The sequence below is a fragment of the Crinia signifera genome, chromosome 7 (assembly GCF_055691185.1).
Source record: "Crinia signifera chromosome 7, ASM5569118v1, whole genome shotgun sequence".
NCBI classification, from domain to species: domain Eukaryota; kingdom Metazoa; phylum Chordata; class Amphibia; order Anura; family Myobatrachidae; genus Crinia; species Crinia signifera.
The window spans coordinates 150,963,063-150,984,958 of NC_139223.1; the positions used below are offsets into that span (position 1 = coordinate 150,963,063).

A 21,896-nucleotide genomic window follows, 5' to 3' on the forward strand; every position below is an offset into this window, starting at 1 on the left:
TACGCTCGCCACGCTTCGGGTTCGGTGGCACGCTACGCTCGCCACAGGTTTATATCCAACTCCATGCCCACTTGGATAGTGGGGAAAGGAAAAGGACCCCTTTTTCCCATTGAATTCTATGTTAAAATGGACTCAGACCATTTTAACATTGAATCCTATGGAAAAATCTTGACCATCGCATCACATACGATTTGGTCGCATGCGATGCGATGCGATACGATGCGATCCGATCCGATTTCTAAATCGGACGCCCAGATACTACATAAGTACCTCTTAATCTTCTTTTGTCAGGAAAAGCTATATTTGGTTTGACCCAATATCTTTATAAAATGTTTGTTCATTACTATTAATTTATATATGGTACCAATAATATACATCTAATTTGTAGACATAGACCATAATGGAAATTAAGGAGTCTATATTCTATATTATGAAACGAAGAACAATATGATCTTGCCTATGTCAAACACTTGCCTTTTAAGTTTAGAAGCCATTTCAAAATCACACAATTTGCCGTAGTCTTTGTCCTTACGATTGAAATACAGTTGTTCCATTCCATCCCGGTACCAACACAATAGATATTATTTATTCAGTGATGTATTTTCCGCATTAGACAACAAATGGCTACATTGACAATTAAGAAAGCTCTGAAGAAACCACTAGTGCTAGATTTATCTTTAATATATGAAGATCACGTAAAACATTTTGCTGTTGGGCTTTTGCACTCCCCAAATTAAATAGGAACTTACAATGATCTCCTTCTTCCTTCTACTTATTCTGCTTCTTTCTTCTCCATCTTCTTCTTCCTTTTCCTTCTTCCTTCTCCTCCTACTTCTTCCTTCTCCTACTTTTTTTTTTTCTTCTGTCTTCTTTATCTTCCTTCTCCTATAGTACTTCATCTTCTTTTCACTTCCCTTCTTCTTCTTCATCATCTTTTCATTTGACTTCTACTACATCTTCTTCTTCTTCATCTTTTCATTTTACTTCTACTACTTCAAGGAAAAGATTTCTAAAATCCAAGATAAAATGGCATGCTCTTCTTCAGCCAGTGACTTGCTTACTTCCTTTCATGAGCCCTCTGCCACTTTCTCCTCATTTGACCCCACAAGTGCGGATAAAGAATCCACACTTATCTCATATTTCTACTCTACTAACTCTCCTCTTGATCCTATACCCTTACAAGTCAGTAAAGCTCTGTCTCCTGTGCTTATCCCAAGCTTAACTAAAATCTGTAACCTCTCTCTCTCTCTCTATCTCTCTCTACTGGTATCTTTCCTTCTCTGTTCAAGCATGCACTTATTACTCCCATTCTAAAAGAACACAATTCTGATCCAAACTGTCTCTCTAACTACCGTCCTATCTCTTAGCTCCCATGCCTCTCCAAGCTACTTGAGAGACTTGCCCACATTTGCCTCACACACTTTCTTAACTCTTAAAACTTATTGGACCCACTTCAGTCAGGCTTTCTCTCTCAACACTCCACAGAGACAGCACTGACTAAAGTAGTAAATGATCTGGCCACTGCTAAATCTAAAGGCCATTTCCTCACTTCTTATTCTTCTAGATCAGCTGCCTTTGACACTGTCAACCACTCTCTTCTCATACAAACACTACAAGCCCTAGGTCTTCAGAACACAGCCCTTTCTTGGTTCTCTTCCTACCTATCTAATCGCTCTTTCAGTGTTCGCTTCTGATTCTACCCCATTGTGGTACCACAAGGCTCAGTCTTAGGTCCTCTGCTTTTCTCAATCTATACCTCCTCACTTGGGAAACTAATAAACTCTTTTGGATTTCAGATGATACTCAAATTTATCTATCCTCCCCGGAATTGTCACCATCAGTATTGCTCCGTGTGTCTGAATGTCTTTTTGCCATTTCCTCTTGGATGTCATCTCGCCACCTCAAACTCAACATTTCCAAAACAGAATTAATTATATTCCCACAAGCCAAAAGTAGTTACCAACCTGATATCTGTATCACTGTTGAGAACACAACAATCAATCCTACTCCACAAGCTCGCTGCCTAGGGGTCATTCTTGACTCTGAACTGTCCTTCATTCCTCACATTCAATCTGTCTCTAAATCATGTTACATGCATCTAAAAAACATATCCAAAATGTGTCCGTATCTTACACAAGACACTGCAAAAACTCTATTCCATGCACTCATTATATCACGCAATGACTATTGCAATAGCCTCCTTACCAGTCTTCATAAGAAAAGACTCTCACCACTACAATCCATTTTGAATGCAGCTGCGAGGCTGATCTTCCTGGCTAGACAGTCATCATCTGCTGATCCACTCTGTCTCCATTGGTTGCCTGTATATTACCGCATTCAATATAAAATACTTCTACTTACATACAAAGCCATTACTCTGACTACACTGACTTATATCTCTTCGCTTATCTCAAAATATATCCCCACCGACCTCTCCGCTCTGCACAAGATCTGCGTCTCTCATCCACACTCATTACTTGCTCCCACTTACTCTTGTACGATTTTTGTCGGGCAGCTCCCACCTTATGGAATGCCCTTCCACACACATGAAGACTCTCCTCTAGCCTCCAAACGTTCAAGCGTTCCCTGAAAACTCACCTCTTCAGGCAAGCCTATCATATTCCAGAACCCCCACACAGCCTCCAGTAGTATTTATATCTAATTGCATCCCATTTCATCTGACCCGCCTCCCATTTACATCAATGGGAAACCCCAACCTCCGGACTGCAGCGTCCCTAGGTTGGACGGGGGACGCTCATAGCCTCCGCTGCTGTCAGCTGTACTCTGCAGACAGCAGAAGAGGCAAGGAGGAGGTGAATGGATGCCTGGGTGTGTGTGGCATTCATTCACCATGCGTACGGGGGCAGGGGACAGCCCAGCAGCTTACCTTAGTGCTGGGCTTGCCCCCAGCGTGGCAGTCCGGGACCCAGCGTTGCATCTCCCAGCTCCGGCTCAGGAGAGGCGCGCAGGGTAAATGCGTGCGGTGTAAAAGGTACCAAATGTCGGGTCGTACCCGGGTTGAAGCTGGGTCCCAAAAACCCGGGGGCGACCTGGCGTTTTGGTGTAAAAGGGGTATTATTAAGGCATCCTCAATGAGAACTGAAGTCAGTGCACATGAAATCCATATGGATAAACAAATGCGTCGCATTTCTTACTATGTATTTTTAATATTGGAAATTGCATTGAAGGGTATTTATATGTATACTTAATCAATTACATTAAGTTTGACTCTGTTTCTTAATTTTATTAGTTTCACTTAAGCTGCTAATAAATTAGTTAAAAAAAAGAATGTAATTAGTGATTCATTTTCAGAATGTGGACACGTGAGATGCAGAAAATTATTATTGTTTCGACTTCATTTTTTTTAAAGTGTCATATTAATTAAGTCACTGCTGTAAATGAAGATATTGTTGGCTATAATATACATTTCCTGTGACACTGACAGTAAAGCTGCACTGGTTCTAATACATGAAACAACTGCATTATTTGATTGTAATTTAATCAAATAGAGAAGACTGCTGAGTTATAACAGAGCTCAGGACTGGAGCCAGTGAACCATAATGAATGGTTACTGCAAGCTGTATTCGGAGAAACCTTGGCATAGCCGTTCTGTTTGTTATCAATAAAAGGAAGATTGAAGAGATATCTGTAAATGACTGCTTTATTGGCTAATTAATCATACAGAGTAGCAGACGGTCCTAGTGTGTTTGGCACTGGCTTTCAGATATATGGGTTTATTCAGACCTTCTCTGGTAATTTGCAGAGGCCAGCGATCAGATAGCTGCTGCCCAGCCAGGGTGTAATCCCTCCCTGTGCAAGGCTTGCGAAAATATCGTAGATCAGCGAATAGCTGCAAATCCACTCGCAATTCATTCACCATGGTATGTTCCACTGTGTGGGCAACCCAGGACCTACTCAACCAGGGCGATAGAAACAGGCCGATCGTAGCTGGAGCTGATGTCACAGGTCTTCCCTTAGAACGCTTGCACATTACTGTGTTTTACCTGACATTCACAAAAATGGCAGGTTACCGCCCCCAACTGCCAGCTTCCTGTCAATCAACTTGCGAACGCGAACGGCTTGCGATTAAAGAGATGCTAGATTTTATCTAGCGTATGTGCGCAATGATACGTACACGTGCACAGTCAACCAATAATCAATCGGGCTGCGAATTAGCAGCTCAGCGATAAGGTCTGATTTACCCCCCCCCATAGTAGAATACAGTACACCAGGCATGGGCCACATGCATAACTTCTTATTATCCATCATATAATCATATATTACTCCCCATTATATTACATTGCTCTGTACAATGTGCACACTGGCATTGTATGCATAGGCGAATTTAAGGGGTGGTCCGGGGGTGCACCGAACCACCCATTAGACTGCCGGCCTCAAATAATTTAAATAGATGACAGCCGGGCAGAGAGAGCTGTGTGCTGCCCTGCTGTATAGTCTTAGCAGGTCCTTCAATATTTTCAATTCTCTGCTGAACCACAAGCCAATAGGAGCTTGCAGTCCGGCAGCCAATCAGGAGCGGCCACTAATACCACCAATGCTGCTCCTGATTGGCTGCCGGGCCCAAGCTCCTATTGGCTTGTGGTCCAGCGGGAGAATTGAAAATATTGACGGACCTGCTCAGACTATAGAGCCGGGCAGTGCACAGCTCTCTCTGCTCACTTTAAATTGTGTGTGGCCGTTGGTCTCACTCCCCCTTGACAACAAGCAATTCCCACCCCCTTGGCAACGAGTAATACCCCCCTCCCCCACTGGCATCAAGCAATTAGAGGAATTAGACTAGTAATCCTCTTTGACAAGTACCTTTGCATTCAGTTTATACGGGGAATAACTTGGCATCATTAGCAGTGACAAGGGTTCCAAGGACAGCACAGATGGTGTAATGGTTAGCATTACTGCCTCACAGCATTGAGGTCATGGCTTTAATTCCCAATATGGCCCTAACTGTGTCGAATATGTATATGCTCCTCATTCTTGCATGAGTTTCCTTTGGGTACTCCAGTTTCCTCCCATAATTCAAAAATATACTAGTAGTAGAATTGGCTCCCATCAAAATGATCCCCAGTGTGAATGTGTGAATGTCATATGGACTATAGGTCCAAATTCAGCATGTATTGTTGATCAGAGAATTCTCAAATTGAGCAATTATCGAATGACTGCACATTGTGCATAATTAGCGACTGAAATGCATATGGATCGTAAACGTGATGAAACTGCAGTTTGACTGACAGGAAGCCGACCTTTGAGGGCCAAAACATAGCATTTTTTGGGTGTGTTTGAAAAAATGCAGGCGTGCCCTGGAATTTTTCGGGAGGGTCTGCGACGTCAACAACACTTCCTGACTGTCAGCCGCAGATGACTGGAAGCCTTAGACCAGGGGTGGCCAAACCTGTCTTCAAGATCTACCAACAGTTCAAGTTTTTCAGGCAACCTGTAGATCTATAGTAGCAATGGATGCAGCATGTTTGAAAATGTGACCGTTAGTAATGACTACAGCTGTGCACCAGATAGGTGATTTGGAAAACGTGGACCGTTGGTAGATCTTGAGGACAGGTTTGGCCACTTAGACAAATCCATATTTGCACAGACCTTAAATTCTCTTCAATGTTTTATGGATTGTGTATGGACCGGCGAGTGGATCGAAAATAGCAATTCATATGCAAATTTGCAAGGGCAAAAAGTCAGACAGATATTTTGGTTCATGACCCATTCATTAGATATCTTAAAAATGTGTAAGCACCTTCCATCATAGTTGTATCTGGAGATCAGGTTTAATTGATTTCCTATTATTTACTTTGGGGCTAATTTAGATCCCAAAGGATCTGTGTCCTGATATGCAAAGTAAAGATATTCACATGAGCGGACGGATCTCTATCATGGGGCCTACAGATATAGCCCCTGTCATCTTTGGCCGGGGCTCACCAGAGCCTCCCCTCTGGCGAGCGCCGACGGACAGGTGCTACACTGAACTGGGATGTGCGTGCGTCTCAATCCTCCGTCGGCAGGGCAGCTGCATCCTGCCCGTCTCCGCTTCAGGGAGACAGGCAGGGTTAGGGGGGGATCGGGGCGGCGAGGGGGATCGGGGCGGCGAGGGGGACCGGCGACGGGGACCCGGGTCAAGCTCCGTTGCCACGTGGCACGCGGGCGTCTCGTGCGCACGCACCCCCTGGCGGGAGCCGTGGCTAGGGGGGGCTGGCAAAAGTATCGCCAGCCCCTACAAAGATGAACCTAGCTTCATCTGTAATTCAATCCATATTGCTAAATTGAGAAAACTCAATCCGGTTGATTACACTGGGGAACAGTCATTCTGATGCCACGGATTTAAGAGCAGATTTCAAAAAATTTTATGCTCCTGATCATGAATATGCCATGCTTATTTTTGAATTGGCTCTAGTTTTTGAGATAGACATAATGTATGTCTTTTATATTTATGAAAATTGTACTTAAACAATGTTAAAAGTAGTAAAAAAGATTTCTTTCTTGATTGGGAAAAAGACACAGGATAATAACATAGGTGTTAAGAAGCTAAGAGAACCATTTTTAAGGATCTTCTTTTGTTTTCTTGTTGTTCGCAGTCCCTCTGCAGCAGGGGTGGCCAAACCGGTCCTTGAGATCTACCAAAGGTCCATGTTTTTCAAACCACCTAGCTGGTCTCACACGCTTGCACATTCCATTGCCGCGAATGGGGCGCGTGAGCGTCTCACATGCACCTGGTCCCATTCCCAGCGAATAGCGCCGAGAGGGAAAACTCCAGCTCGCCGGCCGGATGAATAATCCTGTCTCCATCTGTATTAGTAGAACAGACCGAGGATAGATAGAAAGTTGTGTATGTAGGAATTGGGACTTCCAATTAAGAAGGGTATGCTGTGGCTTTTCAGGGATTATGTTTCTCTTGCCTCCAGTAGGTGAAACAAATCCTCACAAAGGGGCTGCTTCTCACAATAATACACAGGTTTCACTGAACTGGTGTGTTTTGGTAGAAAGGTATTTTTTTAGTGGGAAGGGGGGGGGGGGCAGACAAATATTGGTTTTCCTGAAAAAGGAAAATCGGGAAACATAACAAAATACTTTTTCGTTCCTGACATTTATTCTCCTTTAATTCCCCCGATATGTGTAATCAGAAGTAAAATAGCATCTGAAGCATGATTACGCAAGTGTGTACCTGGGCTTACATTCAGTGAATGTCTGGCAGCACAATCTGGAATGCCGGCTGTGTTCTGAAGCTGATATCAACTTTTCTGTAATATTGCATCACACATTCTCTTACTAAATCTTGCATTAGTCCATTCCCAGAAACAGATGAAGGCCCTTATTCTGGTTGATTCGGTCCCCAGCGTGTTTTTTTCCTGCACATATGCGCATGTGCACGGCTTTTGTGCGGCTGCCTTTAGAGATTTGCATAGTCTCCATGCCGCTTGCACATAGGGGTGGCAGGATGGAGATGGGCAGGGGGCACCCAGGAAAACACTGGGCATCCCCATGTGAATCCAGGGCATCTGGCTTCTGGGGGGGTGGGTGGCTGATGTCACAGGAGATTGGCCACCCGCACAGTTCTCGGACCAGGACGCAGCATGTCTAATTCATCAGAGACTGACGTAGATTTGCAGGCACAATAGAAATCGAATGATTTCGGGCCAGCAACATTCGCAGTGTGGTGAGGATATTTGCTGGGTGGACATTTGCAGCATTATATGGCTCACTAAGCAGCAAAATATCGCTGCTTAGCGTGCCAACCAGAATCAGGCCCTGTGGGTCCTTGGCAACATAATAGTTTTGGACCCCCGAAAGCACTCCAGAAGCTTAAAAGAATTAGCATAATCTTGGCCGCTCAATACCCTGAGTGGGAAACTAGGATTTTAACTGGATGATGCAACTTTATTGCGTCCTATCTCACACCTCCCAACTGTCACGATTACAGCGGGACAGTCCCGATTTTAGGGTCCTGTCCCACCCGCGGCAGGCATTGTCCCGCTGCGGGGGGTGGCAGTTGGTTGACCCCCCAATCTAATAGAATAGACGCTGTGTGCACACGCACAGCGTCTATTCTCGTATGAAAATGAGGTTGCGGCTAATTAGCATAAGCCGCACCCTCATTTGCATACACCACGCCCCCTTTTCGGACGCTCCGTGCGAGTGTCCCTGTTTCATCATCACAGAAGTTGGGAGGTATGCTATCTGCGCTAGAAATGCATACCACCTGATTTCACAGTAACATGCTAACTCTCTAATGCATGGCCCTCCAGCTGTTGTTAAACTACAAATCCCATCATGCCTTGCCATAGTTTTGCTATTAGGGAATGCTAAAACTATGGCAAAGTATGCTGGGATGTGTAGTTTCACAGCCGCTGGAGGGCCACAGTTTGGACATGCCTGCTCTAATGCAACCAAAATACTGTAACTGAACTGACCAGAAGTTGGCAATATCATTTATTCTGGGAAAAGCAGTAGTAGGTAGTCCCTGGATTCAATGGAAAGATACTAAAGAAGCCTGCATGTAGATAACACAACACAGCATGGAATACCTTCAAAGTGTGCTTGATTTATTTCCTTGGGAAGTAGTCATTATGTTGATGGAAGAATGTCAACACGGTGTAATGTTGAAGCATCATGTTCAACGTTAGAATGCCAACAGTTAAAATGCGTTAACTAACAGTAAAACCATCAGGTATCAGAATTCTCACATTATTATTATAATTATCTTTTATTTATATGCCACCACAAAGGTTCCGCAGAATCTAACAATACATAAATGAGCAAAAAACAGATAACAAATTACAGTACAAGACAATTTCGGATAAGTACATGGTAATGGGTAGCCAATTCAATTATTGTAAATATCATGACAGAGGAGACTATCGCTAGTCTGGCAGTGTTACGATGTGAGTAGGGGACTAGAGCGAAGAGGGAAGCCAAGGACTGAGAGTAAGATACTGAAAGGGGAGTGGTACGGTCGGGCGGATAGTTGGGATTCTGATGGTTAGTATACCGACATAGGAATCTCAACCGTCGGTACTCCAACAAGGGGGCAAGCGCATTGAAGCACTTGCGGGACCCCCACAAGGGAGAATAGCCCCTGACTGTTGGGCATTTAACAGTCAGGATTCCGATATATGCAAACCGTCGGAATCGCGACTGTCGGGAGATCATCCAACATCTACTGGAAGGGTGCTATATGTGACTCCCGTTATAGTGATGCTACAGTTAGACAGAACTCTTTTTGAAATAGTGTTCATATATCAAACCTATCATTGTAATTATTAGGACTGCAAATGCACTTGTGTCTATTACATTGGAAATCATTCTGTATTACTGGTGGCTCAGTAGGAAAATTTCTTCACAGTTTTTATGCATAATTCTGGACATGCAAATGAGTCCAAAACTCTCAAACCTTGTCAGACAGATATTGCAAATTACTTTGCATAAGATAGATTCTAATTTACATAACAAAGCATTTAAAGGATGTCCAGATTTTATTGGCTCATTAAAATAAAAAGTTTCTACAGTTTACAATAATTGCAATCTGGAGTCTAGTAATTCTATTCATTGTACAGGGAATAAAAATATCCCCATATCTGTGGATCACACACTCCTCAAAATGAATGCGTTAAAATATGCACTGAACTGAGAATAGAATTAAATATGCTTATAATTAGATTTCTCCCTCTCTTTAATAAAATACAGCATGGTAGTACAATGGTTAGCACTGTTTCCTCTCAGTACTGGGGTCATGGGTGTACTTCTGACCAGGGCCTTATCTGTGTGGTATTTTTTATGTTCTCCCCATGTCTGTTTGGATTTCCTCTGGGTGCTCTGGTTTCTTTCTATGGTCAAGAAACCTACTAGTACATTAGGTGGCTTCCAATAAAATGGACAGAAGATTGTGTGTCTGGGTTTTGGGTCAGATGCAGCAGTAGTATGTATGCGTCTTCAGCTGACTTTATGCTAAATACTAGTAAAAGCCCTACTCTAAATCATAACCTATGAATGTGCAAGGACTGAGATACCCAATTTGTGCATTGCTAGATGCTACAATGCCACTTCTCAAGACACAAACATTGGACGCACCATTAAAACTTGTATATGTCCCATGCCAGTTGAAGCTTCTCCATCAGAGTATGGCCTCCAGCATAGAACATTAAGCATCTGGGTCATAACTGTAAGGACTCTGAAGGGATTCCAGACTACACTGTGAGGCCGTGTCCGTGAGTGGTGAGGATCACAGTGACACCTATACTCGCTAACTCTGTTGTCTCTCCCAGTGGTCGATTGACGCATGCAGTGCTAGACTTCACCTATAGCAGCTGCATCCGAAGGAGCGAGTTAGGCCCGCTCCAACCCCGATGCCCCCAGGTCTTATGTAGGACAACGCATCAACCAAAATTGAGAGGACACAAGGATAACTGACTGAAACCCATAAAAAGGGAACAAAACAATAATGTAGCACAACCGTCCTTCACAGGGGAAAATCCTCCAGTAGCCCAACGTACACTTATTTAAACAAATGATCCCTAGCTGGATCAATTAGGAAGATAGTGAAGTAGGGAGCAGCGATATAGCTCCCCCCCATACTATCCTAAATGCAACAATGCATGATGGTGTTAACAATTACACAGTACTCCAACAGCTAGACCTATACATGCAGTTCTGCAGAAAGATGTTATAACACAGAGCTGGCTCCCCCCATATTACTGATGATAGCTTGTGTACCAGATAGATACCATATAACTTCACACATAGATAATACTGCATTGCAATTAGCAAACTAGCAAAGAATACAAATGCCTAGATGGTACAAGGACACTTATCTCTGTACAGGTCTGGGTCAGGACATCAGTAGCCAGTACCAGGGGACAGGAAGAAACTTGAACTCATCTGCAACACAATCCCAGATGCACAGCAAGGACACAGACTTAAGGCTTGCACAAGATGCTGACAGGCAAAACAGACTAGGACTGGTTGCACAAGGAAAATCACCGGCGTCTGTCTGAAAGGCAGCATGGGAGATAAAGGGCAGACTTCCAATCAGAATAGCCAAGGCAGACAAGCTCCCTTAATGAGGAGACTTGCTACAGGTAAGCAGCCTGACACACCAGGCCCAGAGCTAATGGTTTAATAAAGCAGCAGCTGTGCTCCACCTTGAGGACACAGGAGTCAGGCTGCATTTACACAAACCCGCCAGAGGCGGCTCGTCACAATAACCAGTTCTTAGACACTCCCATAACATATCCAATAGACAGTACTTCATGCATTTCAATAGTCATCTCCTAGGCACTGCCAGGAAAGCCAAATGCATTACTGAGACCCGGATTCCCAATGGTCCTACCACTCTGTATGCTCACCCAATGGGTGCTGGGGGGTGCTATTTAGATGCATGCACAGTAGATACACACTGAGGGGTAAATTTAATAAAGTGTGAATTTTTAGAAGTGAGAGATGTTGCCCATAGAAACCAACCAGATTCTGCTTATCTGTTATCTAGCACATTCTATCTAGAGGATAATAGTTAAGGGTACATTTAAAAGATGGGAGTTCTATTGAAGATGGGATGTTGTCCACAGCAACTAATCAGAATATATCTATTATCTTCTAGAAGGTGCTAAATAAATAAGTATAATCTGATTGGTTGCTATGGGCAACATCCTATCTTCAATCGCAGCCACATCCCCATCAGGCAGCATTGCATCCTGGGCTACCGCTATTCTGAGACTGCGGTAGCCTGTGGGCTACGGAGTGCACTGCCAGCAGGGCAGTGGGGTCGGCTGGGGGGTCAGCACTGACTGTGGATGCACAGACTTCCCCCGGCGGCTGGCAAAGTAGAACACAGAGACAGTCTCCTTTCGGAGCCCCTTTATCTGCACCTGCAGGTCAATACATTCACCCGAAATCTGGCCACATCACACTGCATATGCGATCCAATAATAAATTGGCCCCTTAGAAAGGAACATCAAGGTCTGTGTCATCTTGATGTGACATTAGGGACTGGTGCAATAAAGGAAAAACCAGATGATTAACACTCGGTGCACTGAAAGTTGGTGCTTCTGCGGAACTGCACATCAGCCCTAGTTATGTAATGAAACCCAACTTGAATGTGACTGTTCTGCAGAGGAACCTTATTGAGGAAGAGATTCTAACAGGATGTGGCGCAGGTATGTTTATTTAACATATACTGGTATCCCATCACTTTTCCATACAAGCACCTGCAGTTTCCTGTAAGTGCCTGCGTTGATACAGTATGAAGATCTACTGGTCGCAGGGGCAGATGCACAGGGCTACAGGCGTAGATCTCAGGACCAGCTGATTCTCCCATTGCCGCTTTACCCATCGTATACTGTCTATGGTCAGCAAATCTTCCCATTGTACAATATGTCGCCCTGTACCCAGCATTAGTGCCTCATACTGTATACATAATAGCCTCATGTTCCCCATTACCTTAAAATAAAACAGCTACAATTTTCTATGCAGTCTGCAGTATATTCCCTGTTCTATCCCCCAGCACATTGATCACTGGAATACAGCTTACTCATGAGGATGTCTCTGTGGAGGGAGCATGTTACAGGAACGTCTCTTAGGGGACAAGATCTAAAGTTAGTGGCCACTAATTGTTAGTTGCGTACAGCAGTCATTTACCCTTTTCACTGTTACATCAGCCTTAACGAACATTGTTTGTTATGTGACTAGCGACTACCATTCTGTGTTCCAGCCTTGAAAACTTAAAGAAACACCATATTATTATGGTTTTAGTTCAGTTTCTCACGATATGCTTACCATATAATCTACTGTAGCATCCATTGTGTGGGCTGGTCCATTCATGAGATTATCAAATCAAAAGGAAACCTTAACGCTGCTGATGGCACTTCACAAGCCTGTGGTTGCTATGCAGTGCCGGTGCACCCCAGGCGCGCGGGGGGGGGGGGGGGGGCGTCCGGCTGCTGTACAGGGGGGGTGCCGGTGATTGCAGCGTTCCAGGGGGGGGGGTGGTGTGATGCCCAGTGTCATTTCCCGGGGTGGCAGGGGGTATAGAAGGCCGCTGGTGCCACTCACCGCTGCACTGGTCAGGACTCAGGCGGTTCCGTCTTCTGCAGCTGGTGGGGAGACCCGTTCCTAGTCCCTGCTGCAGCCACTGACTGCCTAGCGCTGCTGCCACAGAGGCACTGTTCCCCGCTGACGCCAATGGTGAGGGGCGGGCGGCAGCTGGGACCAGTGTCTCACCGCCAGCGGTAGCAGCGCTAGGCAGCCATCGCCAGCAGCAGGGACCAGGGATGGTTTTTTAGAATGGTGCTGGGAAAATAGAGATAGCTATTCCCAGCACCTGCTGCTGCCACAATTATATTTGATTTAATTGTTGGGCTGAAGAGGCGCCCTCCAATGGCCGGTGCCCTAGGCAGCTGCCTAGTGGTAGCACCGGCCCTGATGCTATGGGATATGGCTGCAATAACCTGACCACTGAGAATAGATTTTTACATAGGGGCAGTTCCATAACTATATGGAAAATGTATTTGATTTGTAATCTAGTACATCTTTCAACTATTAGGGGTAAATGTAATAATAATGCACATGCGAGATCATGCCGTATAACTAGAGTGACCCATATGATTCTGCAGTATACTATTGCCTTAAAATGAGTTGCACACCTAAGCAGGGAACCAAATTAGATATGTCAATGTATTAAGTAAAGAATACTTGCCTGCTTTTGAAAACTAGTTTCAGGGAGGGGGGGTGGGGGGGGGGTGGGGTGTTGTCATGCTCCACTTAAAGGGTGTGTCTAGTTCCATATATGGAGACATTGTGAAAAGATAATGTGAACGTGGCACCTAGTGTGGCTGTGTACTGCTACATCTGAGGGGAATCTTTTAAAATGACATATCCAAATGTAGATGAGCCCCACAGCAGTTAGTAAGAGCTACTATACTTGGTAAAGTGCTGGGAAATGGTGCTGATGATTCAATGTAAATGTATCTGTCTCTCATTCCTTTTTTCACCAAAAATGTAACAGTGTAATGTGGGCTAGGTGAAGTGAGGGAGATTGCTAGACTAATGAGGGAGAGAGGGAGATTGCTGCTATTTCAGGGAGTCTCCTGCAGAATGCAGGAGGGTAGGCAGCTATGAAGTAAAGCTTTCCACAATGCCACGTAAAAATTATACAGTAAACTGAAGGGGAAAGCATTTAGGGATTGTACTGTTAAGGTGCATACACACTGGGTGTTTTTGGCCAACGTGTATGCACAGCGATGATCTCTGAAATCAATGGGCTGAAAATTGCTCAGTGCATACACATTGAGCCAGTTTCCACCTGCCCATTGATTTCTGCCGCTGTGAATGGCTTTCCATAGCAGGACGCTATGGAAAGCTGTTCTTTGGGCTGCTGGTAATACCAGTAGAGGAATGGCTGCCGCTGTCAATGATGATCAGCGCTCCGGGCCATACACACTGGGCGGCTTTTGAGCTCAAACGACAAAACTGAGCTGCTTTCAGCTAAAAATTTCCCAGAGTGAATGGGCCTTAAATGTGGATGCCAGGTATGGAGTATCACGTCGGTACTAGCAGCTGGATAAATAAAGCGCATACTGAAAAGGAAACTCTGCAGGCTAAAGCATGTTCTATACCTCCCTGGTGTTCGTGATGCTGAAAGCCCCCTATATAGATAAGCAGTGGACTCTTTTCCACTTTGTCCTATTAAAGTCCTATTATACTACAAATAAAATCTATTGCAGCAAACTGAAAAATAAACAGAACAGGGTTTTTTATTACAGAGTATGCTGAACGGCGATGGTAACCCTATCTCTAGACACAATCGTTATAAAGCACTTAAACTTACAATAATATACAGTATGACCGTGTTGTTGAATGTATGGGACAGACAGACACGTTGGGGGGAGATGGTACTGAAGGGGGATATGAGTCCAGATAAATATTTATTTATTAACAGGTTCTTATATAGCGCACAAATATTCTGCAGCGCTTTACAGAGAATAGTTATGAGCAAAAACACATAACAAATTACAGTACAAGACAATTTAGGACAAGTACATGGTAAATATGGATAGTTGCATCAGGGGACAGGACACTGAAGCAATCATCAGGGTCGCAGAGGTTTATATATTCTAAGAAAGGCACATGAGGAGAGAGGGCCCTGCTCGTGAGAGCTTACATTCTAAAGGGGAGGGTTAGACAGACCAGAGATAATAGTGGCAGAGTAATGCTGGGTACACAATGGGCTATTCCCACAGCCGCTTATATACTGAACTATATACTGTAGGCGTGCCGCGGGAGAACAGTATAGACCTACACACATTGACCGATGTCAGTCGCGATATCGGTCAGTGACGTCACCCACCGCTTGCTCCGTACATGCAGTCGCTGACAATACTGTCAGATTGAGCTGCCTGTACAGACGACAGGGACCCACGTCCACACGCATCGTTAAAAATATTAGGCCAGATGAACTAAGCATTAAATTGTATTAAATGGAGAGTGATAAACAACCAATCAATCAGATCAATCAATCAGATCCTAACTTCCATATCACAGACTTTGTTTGAAATATGTCAGGCAGGAGCTGATTGGTTGGTTGTTTATAAGCAATGTCTTCTTCAAGACATTTTCACCTTGAAAAAGACATTACTTATGTCGAAACGCGTTGGAATTTGTTTTTAATAAAGGTCCACATGTACAGTCCAGGTGCTGCTTGAGGTGAGCGTGTCCGGGTTCATTCTTTACCTTAATGCAATTATACCTTTGTAAGCTGTTTACCATCACATGTGGTACCTGTATTTTTAATTGTTTATACCGAATAAAAAATAATTTTTTTTTAAGCCAGAAGGAGTCATTTAAAAGAAACCTTGATAAGAGGAGACACGTCTAGTTGGTGTAAGCCACTGTGCGAGCATCTGTTAACGATCCGTGGATGTGGTGTACATGATTGACAGAAAGATACCTTTATATGTTTGTTAACACCAGAATGAATGTAAGCTTGATGTAAGCCGTCTATCAAGTCTGCACACCGTGATGATCCCATACAGAAACGTTTTCAACACCACCCATAAGGGAAAGGATTCAAACCCTTAATTTGGATATCAACAGATATCCATCTATTTGAACGTATTACACTATTTTTTCCTCTTTTCTTTGTTTTCATATACCTTTGGGAGGACAAAGGGCAGTATTCAATGAGAAAAGTTCTCCGTGTTTTGTGGAGAATTTGTGCTTTTTTCGCCTTGGACGGGGCATTTTGCTCTCCAAAAGCGAGCAACCCTATTCAATGTGAAATGTTCTCCGTCTTTCTAAGTGATTTTCGCCGTCTCTCTCCGTGTAGAAATTCTCCATCTTTTGATGGAGAGCTGGAATGTGAACTTTTAATCTAAAAGGGTTTTGTATTTAATTTTGGTGTCAAAAAATCAGGAATTTTTTTCTGTGAAGGGGCATGTGATTTTTATTCATGTGCTTATAGCACATGAATATATATTTAATTTAAAAAAAAATATTTCTTTTTAATTTTTTTTTTCTTTTTTTTTACACAGTGCAGCCAGCAGGGGGCCGGAGCGCTCGAGCCGCTCATTAGATATTCATATATTCACTGCACCCGTATGCACGTTCGGGTGCAGTGAATACTGGGTCCCCCGCTGGCTATAGGGGGGGGGCAGCCTGTGCTGCCTGGGTCCCAGGGGGGCCCCCTACCCTCACATATGTTCTGTGGCATCCAGGGAGACTTTAATCTCCCTGGATGCCACGTCCCACGGCTCCCTGTCAGCTCCCTGCCGCGGACGCTCGTCCGCTGCAGGGGTTAAGACTCGCCGCGAGTGGCGGCGAGTCTTAAAAACGTTGAATAGTGGGAGCAGGAGTGGCAGCGAGCCCTCCGGAACACGGAGAGTGCATGGAGAGCAAAATAAAACGCTCTCCATGCACGGAGAACTCCGTCATTGAATACTGCCCAAAGAGAGGAGGAGTAGAAAGAAAGCAAGGAGAACTTTATATGTTACATCAGTTCATCAGGTGATAAGAGCGCCAATAGAAAACCATCATATCGTGCTTTTTGTCCTGGTTGTTTATAACCATTTCATCACTTTTGAAGCTTAGGGCATCTGGCCCATTGACTACACCCACTGGACGATATGCACACGATATCAATTTTATCCATTTCAATGACGATATATCGCCCAGTGTGTATCCAACTTAAGGTTTTTTTTTTTAAGGCTTTTATGAGAATTAATTTGTCTGCTTACCCGGATCTCAAAACAAAATCTTAATGGCTATCCGGCTGTCACATGTTTTGGAGCAAAGACATGTGACAGGTGATAGCCAATAAGATCCCGTTTTGAGATCCGGGTAAATTCGGATCTGCACATCCCTAGAATAATGCACCCATAACCATATGTCAGAAGTACTTTCAAGGGTATTTCTGAGGCTCAAGCTTTACATTATATTTATAGTTTTGGTCAAAACATATTTCTACGGCTCCATTCAAATTAAATTACTGTAGACATGGTATAAATAATATGGGCTCCTCAACTATTGAGTGTTCTATAACACTATGGGCAGTACGGATGGTGTAATGGTTAGCATTACTGCCTCACAGCACTGAGGTAATGGGTTCGATTCCCACCATGGCCCTAACTGTGCAGAGTCTATATATTCTCCCCGTGTTTGGGTGAGTTTCCTCAGGGTACTCTGGTTTCCTCTTACAATACAAAAATTAGCTGGTAGGTTAATTAGCTTCCAACCAGGGGCGTAACTAACTATTTTGCGCCCCCCCGCCGCAAATTTTTTTCGGCGCCCCCCCACCTAACCTGCCCCCCCCCCCTTCTTACCCGTACCTGCACCCGCGGTCTGCGTCTCTGCCAGGACCTGCCTGACCGTCACGTCCCGGCCGGCTCCTGCTGCCACAATGAAAACTGACTCTTAGAAAATGGCTGCCCCCATACTGCAGACAGAAAACTGTCTGCAGTATGGGGGCAGCCATTTTCTAATTGTCAGTTTTCATTGCAGCAGGAGCTGGCCGGGACCGTGACGGTCAGGCAGGTCCCGGCAGAGAGCCGGGTGAGACGCAGACCGCGGGTAACTATAGCCCCACAGCCCCCCGGTGGCGCCCCCAATTTCTCTGAGCCCCTGCGGAGCTATAGTTACGCCACTGCTTCCAACATAATTAACCCTAGAATGTCTGTGTGTGCGTGTACATGTGGTAGCGACTATAGATTGTAAGCTCCACTGGGGCAGCGACTGATGTTCAAATAGTCTCTGTAAAGCGCTGCGGTATATGTGTGTGCTATATAAGAAACTGGTAATAAAATAAATGAAACTGTTAAATGTGCCTGATATCTTGGGTTTGATTTCATATATATACAAATTCTTTCCATTAACATGTAATATTAATTTTGCAGCAGTGTACTAATTTGGGGTGGGGTTGCATGGCTGCCCAGGATAGTATTATTAATCCAACAGCGGTGACTGATATGATTATGACTTTTAACATGCATTTAATATGATGATATTGCAACTCTGAAAATGCCTCCTCCTGCCAGCCCGTCTTACTGACATTAGGGCATCGGTGCCATCCGCTACCAACCCCAGGCTTCTGACACCAGCTGGGTTCTAAGCGATGCTAAAGCAGCAGTCAATTTTCCCTGTAAAAATAGTTCAGGATTTTAGGTCGTGGTGGCTGCGGAGCTAGAAGATTAATAGTTGCAACTGATTTCCTTTTAGCATACAAACCACAGGTATTTTTATTACCATATTATTAATATCTGGCTGTGTATGCCCATACTGTACCATTCATATCACGCTGTATTGAAACTAATCTCATTTCCAGCTTCAGTGACCTTATAAGCTCCAATAGTCCTGCTTACCAGCCTGCTCATTGTGCCTGTCTTTTTGTTCTCTTCATATTATTATTTGTGTCTAGGATGCACATGCACTTGTATCATTTGGTGCTATATTTTTATTAATGCATTTTCACCGTGGTTCAATTTGTGACATTTACACGCCATGCAGCCATGACTTTGTAGCAGTTTTTTTTTTAAAAACATAATAAAAAAAGGAAATCATTCCTAGCAAGGGGTTGTAAAATGTCCATGCGACCTCCAATTGGGACAGCATGCCCTTGACAACTGATCCCATAAATCCATTTTATGCTATGCTACCCTCTTATGCAAATGATAGATCTTCAGAAATGTACAGCACACTGCAAATCAGCAGCTAATTGGCTGTCACTCCTACTAAAGCTCTCCTTTTCCAGTGAAAGAGTTAATATCTTTTACTAATGTGAATGCATGTGTTCAAGACAAGCTCGCTCAGGTAAGTCCATAACATATGGCATGGATCATCAATGTGGCTTCAGCTAATCAGTCACCAAGGACAGGCTGTCCTTGGTGGCATTTCCCCCCCACCTCAACTATGCTGGTGTGAGTTTTAGCATTCAGGCCACCGTGAAGACCACTTGTCTGTCACAGGGGTCAGGGCAGAGACAACTGCAGCTGCTGCAGAACCTTTGGGATAAAGCAGTGGTGTTGTGGGAAGTGACAGAATCTAATCCCCTCTCCCAGATTAGGAATAAAAAAAAAGCTTCAAAGGCTTGCCATGAACTCCTGGAAAGCGCTACAGAAAACATTTCAGTATATACTATACATATGTATATATGTATATATATATATATATATATTATATATATATATATATATATATATATATATATATATATATATATATATATATATATATATATAGTGTAAATAGATGGAGTCACTCACCAGTCTTGCAATCAAACAGGGGTTCTTTTTAATCAGGCAGCATGGCAAACAAGGGTAGCATCGACGTTTCGGTCCGCCTCTGGGACCTTTTTCAAAAAAGGTCCCAGAGGCGGACCGAAACGTCGATGCTACCCTTGTTTGCCATGCTGCCTGATTAAAAAGAACCCCTGTTTGATTGCAAGACTGGTGAGTGACTCCATCTATTTACACTACATGCAGTAGCGACCTTCTAGCAAGTCTCACTACGTTTTGGAATGTCACCCCAGCAAGCTAATATGTAAATGTGAGTGCCAGTAACATGGACTATATATATATATATATATATTAGAAGAGGTGAGCAGCCAGTTAGTGTGATTGATGGGTAGCAGAAGGATGTTTTCCCACTGGTTCAGGGGCAAAGGTGTGACCCATACCCTTTATGTGGAATATAGAGGTTTCTCAATCTGTTGTGGCACTACAAATCCCATCCTGTCCAGGTACCCTAAGGCTTTCAGTTCAAAAACAGCCAGAAGCTATCGAAAGTAGGCTCTCAGTAGATTCTACATTATCTATGTGCCCCTGCTCACAGGGACGCCAGGCTGCTGAGAAGCCCGGGTGAGAGCAGTCGCTGCCTGCCCCCTGCCACACTCCGCCCGCAGCCGCCCCTCAGTCAGTCTCTGTGCTGCTGCTGCTGCTGAGCACAGGAAGGAGGTGATGGCTGCACTGTGGAATGTGTGGTATGCCTGGCGGAGCAAACCATTCTCATCCGGGGGGTGTCCGGACCAGCCCATGGCAGCATCACTCTAGGAACGGATGGACAAGGGAGCGGGTACTCGGCACCGGAGACGTCCATGAGGTCTGTGACCGAGGCACAGACCTAGAGAGCGTCACTGGAGGGAGACGGCAGCTCGGCCAAAGGCGGTATCCAGAAAGTTGCCCCCCGCCGCCGTGCTGTGGTACGGCCCGGGGTAGGTGGGATCGGTTGTGCGGGGAAGTCTCTGGCAGATGAATGAAGCCGCTGTGATGGCAGCAGTAGTGTCGGCCCAGCAGTGAGCGCAGCGCCGGGGGCAACACACGGTGACCGTCACACGGGGACTTCCAGCTGTCACTTCACGGCCGCATTGTACCCTGAGGACCTGTGCTGGCCGCCCTGTATCCCGGAGCGGCCGCCTCTACGCTTTACCTGCAGCGGATCGGAGTTGGGGAAACTTACGTACAAAGTTGCCTTTATCCCTCCTGGAGCTAGGAACGGGCGCGGCGCGGCCACATCCCCGGGCGCCGAGCAGGAATGATTTTCCCGAGCAGCAGTAACCCTGTGAGAACCCCGTACAGGAAGCAGGTGAGAGCCCGAGCGCCGCTGTCCCAGCTGCACAGATGTCACCTCACTGCGGGGGAGGGGGGTGGCTGGGCTCTGCTGCCCTGCCTGGGTCTATAGGTGCCCTGACTGGGTCTATAGGTGCCCTGCCTAGGTACATATGTATCCTGCACCGTCCCTGGGTATATGGGTGCCCTGCCTGGGTACATATGTATCCTGCAACATGCCTGGGTATATAGGTGCCCTGCCTGGGTACATATACACCGTGCCTGGGTAAATATGTACTCTGTGCCCTGTCTATGTACAAATGTGTACCCTGCTTGTCACAAGCAGCCTGTGTGTATATGTGACCTGCCTTTGTACATATGTACCCTGTGACCTATCTGTGTATGGGAACTGGCATATATCTACCTGACAACCTGGATGTGTATGGGCTTTTGGATGTATATGGGATCAGATGCATTGTCTGTATAGGAAGTGGAAAATGAGGGGTGTATATGTACTGTATAATGGCATGCATTGGCTGCATGGGCCATGGCACTGGTTGTAGGTGTGTGTATATAATCAATATTGCATTATGTTCTGGCTGTATATGGCCATAGTGATATAAGGAACCTTTCTGTATACATGTAGTGCTGGAGGATGTATACTATAATGTGAAGACGTACTGGCTATGTGGGCCAAACACATGTGTTCTAGTTGACTATATGGACTATTAAAACGTATAGTGTCTTGACTGTAGTGTATATAGGCAGCGGAAATGTGTTTTGTTCTGACTATATTGGCACTATGATTTATTTGGGTAAATTGTGTTCTTAGAATTCTGGCTGCATGGAGTCAATGTG

The 21,896-nt window shown here is 44.7% G+C and overlaps 1 protein-coding gene across 5 annotated transcripts in view; it reads left to right on the plus strand.

Annotated features, from left to right (window-relative positions):
• Positions 1–21,896, plus strand: part of RBMS1 (RNA binding motif single stranded interacting protein 1) — a 346,188-nt gene that overhangs the window by 176,789 nt on the left and 147,503 nt on the right. The window contains exon 1 of one of the 5 annotated variants that reach the window (XM_083153960.1): positions 20,562–21,075. The exons of the other annotated variants lie outside the window; for them this stretch is intronic. Within the exon in view, the coding sequence (XP_083010086.1) occupies positions 21,025–21,075 (51 nt within the window). The 5' untranslated portion in view covers positions 20,562–21,024. Of the gene's footprint in view, positions 1–20,561; positions 21,076–21,896 lie in introns of those variants that run through there. 5 annotated transcript variants of the gene reach the window in all.